The 11196-nt window shown below is 33.3% G+C and overlaps 1 protein-coding gene and 1 long non-coding RNA gene across 4 annotated transcripts; both read right to left on the reverse strand.

The window, feature by feature from the left end:
- Positions 1-858: 858 nt before the first annotated feature.
- On the reverse strand, positions 859-5245 carry DJ1C (Class I glutamine amidotransferase-like superfamily protein). 3 transcript variants are annotated; one of them, XM_078323569.1, is made up of 8 exons: positions 4945-5245; positions 4655-4855; positions 4011-4160; positions 3642-3821; positions 3178-3255; positions 2523-2723; positions 1808-1982; positions 859-1484 (listed from the first exon to the last, which is right to left on the reverse strand). In XM_078323569.1, the coding sequence occupies exons 1-8, from the start codon at positions 5107-5109 to the stop codon at positions 1453-1455; spliced, it is 1182 nt and encodes a 393-aa protein (XP_078179695.1). In that variant the 5' UTR covers positions 5110-5245; the 3' UTR covers positions 859-1452. The 3 variants fall into 3 exon arrangements, with proteins under 3 accessions (XP_078179695.1, XP_078179693.1, XP_078179694.1); XM_078323567.1 differs by having other exon boundaries at positions 1845-1982; positions 4945-5243; XM_078323568.1 differs by lacking the exon at positions 3178-3255 and having other exon boundaries at positions 1845-1982; positions 4945-5244.
- A 4420-nt stretch (positions 5246-9665) lies between these two features.
- On the reverse strand, positions 9666-10886 carry LOC144574338 (uncharacterized). Its single transcript, XR_013518188.1, has 2 exons — positions 10527-10886; positions 9666-10272 (listed from the first exon to the last, which is right to left on the reverse strand). It is a non-coding gene; the product is annotated as an uncharacterized LOC144574338 (long non-coding RNA).
- Between the last annotated feature and the right edge of the window lie 310 nt (positions 10887-11196).

Here is an 11196-nt window from a genome sequence, read left to right on the forward strand (position 1 = left end):
TTTGTGCCTCCATCATGCCTCTATCTCTCTTCATCATTTTCAAAATTCAAACAGTCGATTCGAACCGCTCAACCTAACCTCCATACTAAAATATGTTTGGAGACCAAATTTTATATTTTTAGAAATTTTTTTACTATTTTTTTAGATAGGTACAAAATATTGTTTTTAGATGGTTCAGATTTACTGATTTTGTACCTATCTGAAAAAATAGTAAAAAAATTCCTAAAAATATAAAATTTGGTCTCCAAACATATTTTAGTATGGAAGTTAGGTTGAGCGGTTCGGATCGACTGTTTGAACTTTGAAAATAATAGAGAGAGATGAAGGCATGATGGAGGCACAAAAACATGGAGGCATTTGAACCCTCCTCATGATTAAAATGACAGCAAATTTAGTTGCATAACTGTGAAAACTAAATGATTGTCAAAATAAAATTATAAATGCTTCTCTATAAGTTAGATTATGTATTACATTTGAAGCAATTCAAGTATCTTTCGGTCATTTATCAAGCAATTTGAAAAAAAAATAATAATAATATAATCAGTCAGCACTAGTGACTAAACAAATTTTAAGTTTTGTATTTGATAAAAAAAATTTCCACTTTCACAATTATCAATAAAATGTTGTTTGTCATACATCATTTTTTTAAAACTAGTAGAATAAAATTTATTCATTGATATATTTTGAAAAACAACATCTATGACCAACTAAAATGTTTAGAGCATCAAAAGATTATTTACATAAAGGTATCATCAACACAACTTGTAGATTGAAAGTATAAATTTAATTTTCAATACGATTTATTATGTAGATAGGAAGTATCTTATATTAGCCATTTAAATTTCGAAAATCAAGATGTAAACTAAAAAGTACCACCATATTAGTACCTTAAAAATACATAGCACAACTCGGTTTATATAAAACAAGCAAGCAGCAGCATCACACCACCACCAATAGCAACAAACTAGAGGTAAAGAAGAAACCAAATATACGCCCACTTATTGGTGTACACTGAAACTAAAAAATGAAACAAAATTTAAGTTGCCCAGTTGGTGGATGTGTTATCCTCCTGGTTGGTTCAGGTAGCAGCATTTGAAGGAGTCGTGTCAACGTTAAACAATAGCTGCCAATAGTAACTGCCAAGACCCAAGAAGGCCATAGTTCTGCCAACCCATATTGATTCGCCACAGTGGTAGAGAATACGCGTCTTCTGATTGCATATGATCAGCAATTATCCATTAAAATTTTCCAATCAAGCAAAAAATTTAGGCTTTCAGATCTTATTTATAGTCATAAACAAGTCCTTCCGCCAGGCATCTTGTGCGTTCAAGACCAAAGAGCTTTCGCACAATGGCAAGGGACAAGTCTATCACTGTCCCAAGTCCTTTCCCCGTGATAAGGTTTCCATCAATTATCACCTCAGCTTCATCTACTAGGCCCCTTAGCTGGTCCTTAGTAGATGGGTCTGTTGTTGCAACTTTTCCCTGATAAATAATGAAATTAGCAAGTTCTTAGCGACATTTGGCGAAGAGTTAGATAAAATGCTCTTGACAAATTTTGTGAGTCAATACGTAGAGAGCGCAAAACCTATTTTTGCTATGAAGTAGAAGTATGATCTATATTCCCGTTTTCAACGTTACAAAATATATATATTATTCAGATCCTATTTCAAAGTTTTGTTTCTATCTAACCCATCAAGATAGCCCTAAACGAGCATTTTCCAGTACATTGTTCTTTGATACCTGCATATTTAGCCTTAATTCAACAATAAATGACAGCCGGGTTGTACTTCATACCACAAACTTACTAATCATGTTACCAAGGTCATCCAACCATGTATATACCTTGAGCAAACCTTTCTTCTCCAAGATAACCACTGATGATTGTGTCCCACCATACACCTTCCCCGCCTCAGTATGCTCCTTTAGTAGCTTCATGAGTATTCTGGATTTGCTCAGCCGCTCAGCTCCATCAACTCCCCCCTTATTGAAAAAGGGATGTCATTCACAATGTGTGCACATTTCAGTTTAAAGAATTGTGTTACAACACAATCACTATTTTTCTGTTATATTATAATTTTTAATGTCTGAGCTCCTTTTGTAACAAGCATCATAAATACTCTTTTGCTTATGTGTCAAAATAATACCCATCAACTTGTAATAAGCAGCATAAATACTGCACTGAAGAATGCTTGGGCTACTATGAAGGTCGAGAATAAATAAGGTTTGACTGTTACAAGGCCTGGTAGTGATCAATACCAGTCTTAAAATAACTGTTCGAGTTTCCCTACAGGGGATTTTTCAATCCCCCCCTCCCCCCCTTCTCCCCAAATCAGGTTTTATTTTGATGCAAGGACACAGCATAGGTGATTTGGGATGTTTTGATATTCATTTGTTTCTGTTTTGAACTAATGGTAGCATTTAATCCACCCACCCATCTCTTCTTCTTCTTCTTTTGAGGGGTACTAATATTCGAAAATCTAATAAAACGAAAATAATAAAAAAAATTACAAGCAAACTTACTGGGAGAATAATTAGGTCATAAGTTGACTTGGAGGCATCAGAGATGCACTGGTCTGCAATGATTTTAATTTTCTTTGACCCAACAATCTGCCGCCGTTTTTCAACTGAAACAACCACCACATTAACTCGAGCTCTTCTTAAGATATCAGCCAGCATGACCACCTCAATCTCTTCAGAGCCATTTGCAACTGGAAGGAGGACCTATTTGATTGACCAAATAAAATAGAGTCAACTTTTTGTGTTGTGTTCAATTTTATATGTGCTTCTTTAATATTTCAAGGTTCTGACTGAAGGAACATTTTTTACATCCACAAAAAGATATCAAACAAACCAAAGTAACAAACAGGCCTAGTTTAAAGGCAGGAAGGAAGTTACCAGCAATCTACTGGGAGAAACATAATCAACCAAGAAAGATACATAGGGTTTTAGGCTAAATTAAACTCAATTAAGCTACATGGCATGATGCAGGAGATTTTGGCCTATTTCTCAATAATTTGAAGATGATCTAAATTTGAATTAGATACATAAATTCAAGGAAAATGTAGACCATAGAGTTTGGTTTAGTGATATGAAACAGGTAAAGGAAACATAATAAATCTAATAAATAAAAGAAACTATAAATTCATATCGAGAAGTCCAACAAGGTGGTACTAACTTGAGGAGTATGGTCACAAGACCAATTAATTTCATTAAATTCTTTAACTCTCCTACGGCCTCCTTTGATTTGCATCAACTATGTAAACAATAAGAAGAAATCATCACAACTAATTAGAAGAATTTATTCAGAAACTAAATTGAAGAGATTATGTAGTTTTGACTGAGTAATAAGTAACAATGAAACTAGGTAACATCTTGGGGGACTATTCCTTTATTTTGATCGAATTAAGAATAAAATTACAGGTCAGTGATTGTTCTCCTTCATATAACGTTACAAGGAGAGTCCGGCTAGAATATGATTCTATCCATGTTCCAAATATTAATTTCTGCATTGCTTACATTTACCAAATGGCAAATGGAAATTTCTTCTTAGGACCTGAACAGTATGTTATGAAATCCAAAATTTAAAATCCATTGTTGGAACATTGTTTCCAATCAAAAATAAGTGTTACAGAGGCATACCAAACTATTACCAATTTCTTGGGCTATGGTCAATCCAAATAATTGCTCAACAAAAGAGAGAGCAAACTGAATGGTTGTGCCAGGCCCACGACTGGTCGTCATCGCCTCTGAAACCTGAACATTTTCTTGAACTTGCCAAAAAGTAGGCAGCTTGTCCTTAAATGCTGGATGGCATGTTATCTTCAACCGCCAATCAGAAACACAAACCCACATATAAAAAATTAATAAGAAAGGCAACCAGTTATCATTGGCAAAGTAAAGAGAGGCAATGGATTGTATCAGACAGGAGTTATCAGTACTTATAATTGGGTTGAATGGGTTGCTTTAACAACTGCATATTGATGCCAGGCAAAGTAGAACAAAAGTCACCTTTTTACTTTCGTGTAGGCCCCAAGCTACAAGAACAACAGCAGGAGCAGTGCTGATGGCCCCATATAGTCTGTTGTCTTCTGCTTGTCTTGTGGTGATCTTTTGAAGGGCTTTACAATCTCTCAAGCGCACTGAACCCGGCATCCCTCCCTGGCAAAAGATAACCATAGTCGTTAGTAGCAAATCATGACATAAAAAAAAATAAAAAAAATAAAAAATCTGATAATGAAGGATATGTAGACCTCTCGGCATTGAGATAAAAGAAAGCTACAGTGTCCAGCTTTTGGATTGCAAAATGAAATGAAACCATACTTTGCAAAAGCTTTGCACACTGGATCCAAGTCAGTTATCAGGTTGTGTCCAGGCATGGTAAGTTCTTCACTTTTTTCTTATCAGAACTAATTGGTTTCAAATTGGTACTGCAATAGACATCCTTCGCCTTGAGGATACCAACTAGGGCTGGTATATGTAGGGAGTAGTAAGGTACTCATCTCAGTATGTATTGGTTACCAACTTACCACAGTACCTTAGTAATCCTAGTAGTACTGGTGTTATAGTAGTCTGTACCTTATAAAGTACATACACCTCTATCCAGTAAGATGGGACATATGCCAGTCCATACATGAATTGGCATAAAAGCTTACCGGTAGAGCCACCAGATCATACATCTGATCTGCACATTTGCTGATGCATGCATCAGCAATAAGCCTGGTACCAGAATAACAGGGAACCTCCAGTTCCTTTTCAACTGATGCCAGAGTCACCTGTGCACCAGCCTGGCGCAGCACATTTACCAGTATCACTGCCTCTATCTCCTCTGTTCCCATTCCAATTGGAACCAGCACCTTCATCAAAAGGAGGAAGAAGCTTATTTAGTGTCATTATTACAAGGAATGAGGCTACGAAAATAGATATATTGAAAATTTTGAAGTGCCTTTTTCTCTTGAGGAGGTTTGGAGGAATGAGGAAGAGGTGAGACGGCGATTGATGAGCTAGATTGTGTGGCCACACGAGTTAAAATGGATGGTCGGATAGGGGCACAGCAGGAGAAGGGGATGGGACTAAGCGTTCGGAACAATGTTGCCATGGCGCCATCCATTGTCGGTCAGCACTCAGCTGTATATACTCTCCAATTGATATGTATTGGAGATATCCTGTCTTGTTTCACCAAGTTCCTCTTTGGGCCCGTTTGATTTGGATACCAAGTTCCTCTTTCTTCTTTTCCTTCGCGCAGGAGAGAGCGGCTGAGCGGGGAGAAACGCTATCCTCTGCGGAGTGCGGTGGTTTTGATCTGGTCCGTTCGTTTCGGATTGGACGAACTGTATTAAGGATTCACCAAATTTTGAGTTTTTTTAAAATTCGGGCAAGATCTGATCTGGTCCGTCCGATTCGAAACGAACGGACCAGATCAAAACCACCGCACAGCTCCGCAGGTAAAACCTCCGCAGAGGATACGCTTCCGAGCGGGGAAGCGTATTCTCTGCGGAGCCAATCGCTTCGGAGCTGTTGACGCTTGTTCATTTCGGATCGGACGGATCAGATCTTATCCGAATTGAAAAAAAAAATATATATATTTTCAAAATTTACAAGATCTGATATGATCAGTCCGATTCGAAACAAACGGATCACATTAAAAAGCTGGCTCCGCAGATAATATACTTCCGGCTGAGCGGAGCGTTTCTTTCTTCCTTCTTTTCCTTTGCGCAGGAGAGAGCATAGGTTTGGGTTCTGAGTCTGGGGCAAGCGAGATTTAATTTCTGAGATAGACAAGTCCATAATAATAGGCCAGTTTAAAAAAATATATATTTAAAAATAGACAAGTGCTTATTCCTGTAAAGTACTGTACTCGCCCCTGCAAAAGAAACCGAATTTTTTATTAATAGAAATAAAATAAATAAAATATTTAAAATATTTAAAAAGAACACCACTGTTGAGTTTTGTCGAAAACTAAGTAGACCGGGTCCTGTAAACCCGTCCCACCGGACGGGTCCAATTGACCCGTCCCGGTTAATCCGTATTAACCGTTAACTAACATCACGGAAAAAAAAAAAAAAAAAAAAATTTCCCGGACGGGTTTAAGCATCCCGTCCTGAGTCTGTAAAAAAAAAAACAAAAAAAAACAAAAAAATTCCGGACGGGTTTCAGCATCCCGTCCCAAGTCTGCAAAAAAAAAAAAAAAAAAAAAAAAAAAAAAATCTGGACGGGATAAGTAAACCCGTCCAGAATTTGAAATATTATATTTATATTATATTATTATATTATATTATATTATATTATATTATATTATTATATTATATTATATTATATTATATTATATTATATTATATTATTATATTATATTATATTATTATATTATATTATATTATATTATTATATTATATTATATTATTATATTATATTATATTATATTATATTATATTATTATATTATATTATGATTTTATATATATTATATTTTTTTGTTTTTTATATTATATTATTATATTATTATATTATGATTTTAAACATTCGAATTAATTTAGTATAAAGTCAATCGGTCAAGATTAAAAGATTAATAAATTAATTTTAGTGCATTTATTTTTTGAACGTTTTCTTACCGCTTGACTTTATACTAAATTAATTTGAACTTTTAAAATTTTCACATGTAGATGCATCACTCGCAAGATAGGCAGGTTCTAACGGTTTGGATTCGTCATTTGAAAACGATTTAATAAGTTTTGGAGTTAAGCTCACCAAACACTTTGGTGAACTTAAGCACAACTAAACTAGTTCTATTCATAATATAATATATATATATAAGTATATTAATATAATAATATAATATAAAAAACAAAAAAATATAATATATATAAAATCATAATATAATAATATAATATAATACAATATAATATAATATAATATCATATAATATAATATAATATAATATAATAATATAATATAATATAATATAATATAATATAATAATATAATATAATATAATATAATATAATGATATAATATAATATAATAATATAATATAATATAATATAATATAATATAATATAATAATATAATATAAATATAATATTTCAAATTCTGGACGGGTTTACTTATCCCGTCCAGATTTTTTTTTTTTTTTTTTTTTTTACAGACTTGGGACGGGATGCTGAAACCCGTCCGGAATTTTTTTGTTTTTTTTTTTTTTTTTTTTTTACAGACTCGGGACGGGATGCTTAAACCCGTCCGGGAAATTTTTTTTTTTTTTTTCTTCCGTGATGTTAGTTAACGGCTAATACGGATTAACCGGGACGGGTCAATTGGACCCGTCCGGTGGGACGGGTTTACAGGACCCGGTCTACTTAGTTTTCGACAAAACTCAACGGTAGTGTTCTTTTTAAATATTTTATTTATTTTATTTCTATTAATAAAAAATTCGGGCAAAAGAAGTTCACAGAAAAATATGAAAACATCCAGATATATAAAATAATTAATTTTGTGATTCATGTCGGATGACATCATCTGGGTCAAGAAAACCCTCCAAGAATTTATTTATTTATTTATAGAATTATATAAAAATAATATAGGATATTAGATAAATTGTATTTATATTTTGATCTATGGAAGAAAGATTATTCTTAACAGAAAAAAATGCGTTTTTTTTTTTTGAGCCAATGCACCTCAACGAAGCAACCCATTTCACGCCGCAGAAAATTCCAATACTAAGAAACCTATAAAAAAAAAGATTCGGTCCCGCTGCTGTGTTTCGAATTTCAGCAAAAAAAAACAGTGTTATGGGTTTAATTTTAGGGATCGACTAACTATCCCTTAGTCAATTTTCCTCATTCATTTCTCAGTCAATAACTATTTTTGAGGACAATTAACTAACTGAACTTCATTAATAACTTGGGGAACCACCTAATATTTGATAGATTTAATAACTGACGTATGCAAATATGGATACTTATGCGCGCAAGTATTAATATATAATATATCAAGTATCCATATCTAAGATACCAAGTATTTAAAAAAAAAACTGGACACATCACACACACATACACATTTTTAGAGTTAGATTTTTTTTTCTCCGTTCAATCTCGTCAAAATTTCTGACGATCTGTGAGAAAATTTGTAAATCTAAAAACATGGACTTCTTCTACGTAATTTTCTCTTTTAAATGAGATCCATGATGACGTACTTTCGGGTTATCCGTCGTGCAAGTATTCATACTTCGTAATGTAAGTATTCATATATTGTCGTGTAAGTATTCATATCTTGTCAAACAAATATTCATACCTCGTCATTCAAGTATTCATATCTCGTAATGCATGTATCTAACATATAATTCATGTTTGAAGTGTTTGTATCTAACATATTTTATCAACTTTTTCCATATGACACAGATTGACGTCTGAAATATTAATATTAAGTAGTGCAAGTATTTATACATTGTCATGCAAGTGTAAATATATCAAGTATTCATACCTAAAATATCAAGTATTATAAAAAAAAATGGACACATCACACACTCATATTTTACATGTTTTTAGAGGTGAGGTTTTTTTCTCTGTTCAATCTCGTCAATATTTTTGACGATCTGTGAGGAAATTTGTAAATCTTAAACCATGAACGTCTTCTACGCAATTTTCTCTTTCAAATGAGATATATGATGACATACTTTCGGGTTGTCCGTCGTGCAAGTATTCATATCTCGTCATACAAGTATTCATACATCGTCGTGAATACCTTGTCGTGTAAGTATTCATATCTCGTCGAGCAAGTATTCATACCTCGTCATGCAAGTGTAAATAATTCATGTATGAAGTGTGTGTACCTAATATATTTTATCAAAAAAAAATTTCATATGACACTGGAGACGGGAGAACGTTTGAAAATATTAATATTAAGTATTGTAAGTATTTATATATCGTCATACAAGTGAGAATAGTTCATATGTCAAGTGTTAGTAACTAACAAAATCTATGATTTTTTATTTTTATTTTCATATGGCATTGGATGATGTATGAAAGTATTAATTTCAAGTATTGCACGTATTTATACATCGTCATGCAATGTTAATAGTTTATATATCAAGTGTTTTATCTAAAAGATTTTATCAATAGTTTTTTTTCCTTATGGCTTCAAATGACATTTGAAAATATTAATATCAAGTATGCAAGTATTCATACCTCCTTATGTAAGTGTAAATAGTATTGATTTCAAGTATTGCAGTATTCATACCTCGTCATGCAAATGTTAATAGTTTATGTATCAAGTGTTTTATCTAAAAGATTTTATCAATAGTTTTTTTTTTCTTATGGCATCAGATGATGTTTGAAAGTATTAATATCAAGTATGCAAGTATTCATTTTTCCTTATGTGAGTGTAAATAGTACATCTATCAAATATATGTATCTAACAAATTATATTAAATTTTTTTCAGCAATGGATGATATCTGAAAGCATTAATATAAAGTATTGCAAATATTCATACATCTCTATGCAAGTGTGAAAAGTTCATATATCAAGTGTTTGTATCTAAATTAAAAAAAAAATTATCAAGGTTTTTTTCACATAGCACTAGATGTCTGAAAGTATTACTATCAAATATTAGAAGTATTCATATACCTTATTCAAATTAAGAAAGCATGAAGGCACTATAAATTATTCAAAACCAAAATTATTTAGAGAATTTGCCCTTGCAATCTCCTCTATCCAGCAAATTTATATTAAAAGGAACAATTATTCATATCACTTTACATATGCTTAGCACATAATATCTCACCACATCGGCACCTAAATCCAAGTATGCTGACATTTTTAATTATATATATATTGTCGGGTCAGAAATCTGATAATTCTACCACTGTATGACTATTAAATTCAGATTACTTTTTTTTTTTGATTCAAGACTCGTAGGTATCTTTCATTAAAAACTGGAAAATAAGTCTACATTACAAAATTAAAAAAAACTAAAATGATTGAAATATAAATTAAAAGTAAAAATTTATCTACTACTTTGAAGGCCCATTTAGCAGCCCCCGTCCCGCCTCTTTTCTTCTTTGCTCAAAAACGAAATATGTTAGAGGCTAAGTTGCAAAAATTCCTCCATGCTTCTGACCACCTTACATCTTACCAGTATCTTCCAAAGTGCTGATTTTTACTGGTACGAAAATACCCTTGCACTCCCCACGCGAATCTCCATCTACTGCTAAGCTCCTCATTCTTCAATTTGTTGCTTACAATTCTTCTTAGCTCTTACAATGCAATGTACCAGTAACATGGTACTATAAAAAGAAAGATACACAAATCAGATTACTAAATCAGGTTCAAACATGAGATCTAGCACAAATCAGAACCGCAAAGCCCTAATAGGTGCGGCCAATCCATCTAAGGAGGCAACAATGAAGACTTTGTACAATACTCTCAAAGTTTAGATATTTTCGTTTGCTTAGACACCCCCGAATAATTGATTGAGCAGTATTGTTGCCCAACTGTTGCAGTTTACTAAGAAAATAAAACACGCTAGTTGCATTTTTACCAGAATTGACGTAGCAATGTTGGTTTTACCCGGGCCTTGTATTAGAATTGATGTGATCCGAATCAAACAGTTTTCATGTGAAGGATACACTCATAGCAAGCAACGGCATCTTGCCTCTACCGCTGGACCAGCACTCAATCCTACCGGTGATCTCGGCAAGGATCGCGGCCTTCCCACCAGACTTCTCCTTAAAGAACTCGAACTTGCGCCAAACTAATACATGTTCTTTCTGATATGTTTTTCTCTGTCGGGGAGCCTCTGTGTCTAGATTAGAGGTTAGAAGCCAGCACGGAGGACGAATTGGAGATAAGGTCAGAGAAGAGATCGGACACGTGGCAGTTGAAGGATGAGAGATCGGAGGGATTAAAAAAGAAGAGGAAGGATAAAAAGAGAGAGAAAAAAGGGAAGGTATAAAAAAATGGAGAGGAAGGAGAGTGAGAGCAAATGGAGAAAATTAGATCAGTTAATCACAATTTGAGTTTGACAGTTTTTTTTAGTCAAATTTGAGTTCAACAGTTATTGGAGAAAGAATGGGAAAAAATAATCTTTTCCCTTAATTTTATTTGTTTTGATTGCTATGGATAAAAAGAAAATCGGAAGTATAAGATCTAAGCCGTTGATTGAGTTGAACTGCTTAGATTAAGACGATGGCACCCAGCTGTCATCATGC

Source organism: Carex rostrata, chromosome 22, assembly GCF_964058835.1.
Source record: "Carex rostrata chromosome 22, lpCarRost1.2, whole genome shotgun sequence".
Taxonomy (NCBI): domain Eukaryota; kingdom Viridiplantae; phylum Streptophyta; class Magnoliopsida; order Poales; family Cyperaceae; genus Carex; species Carex rostrata.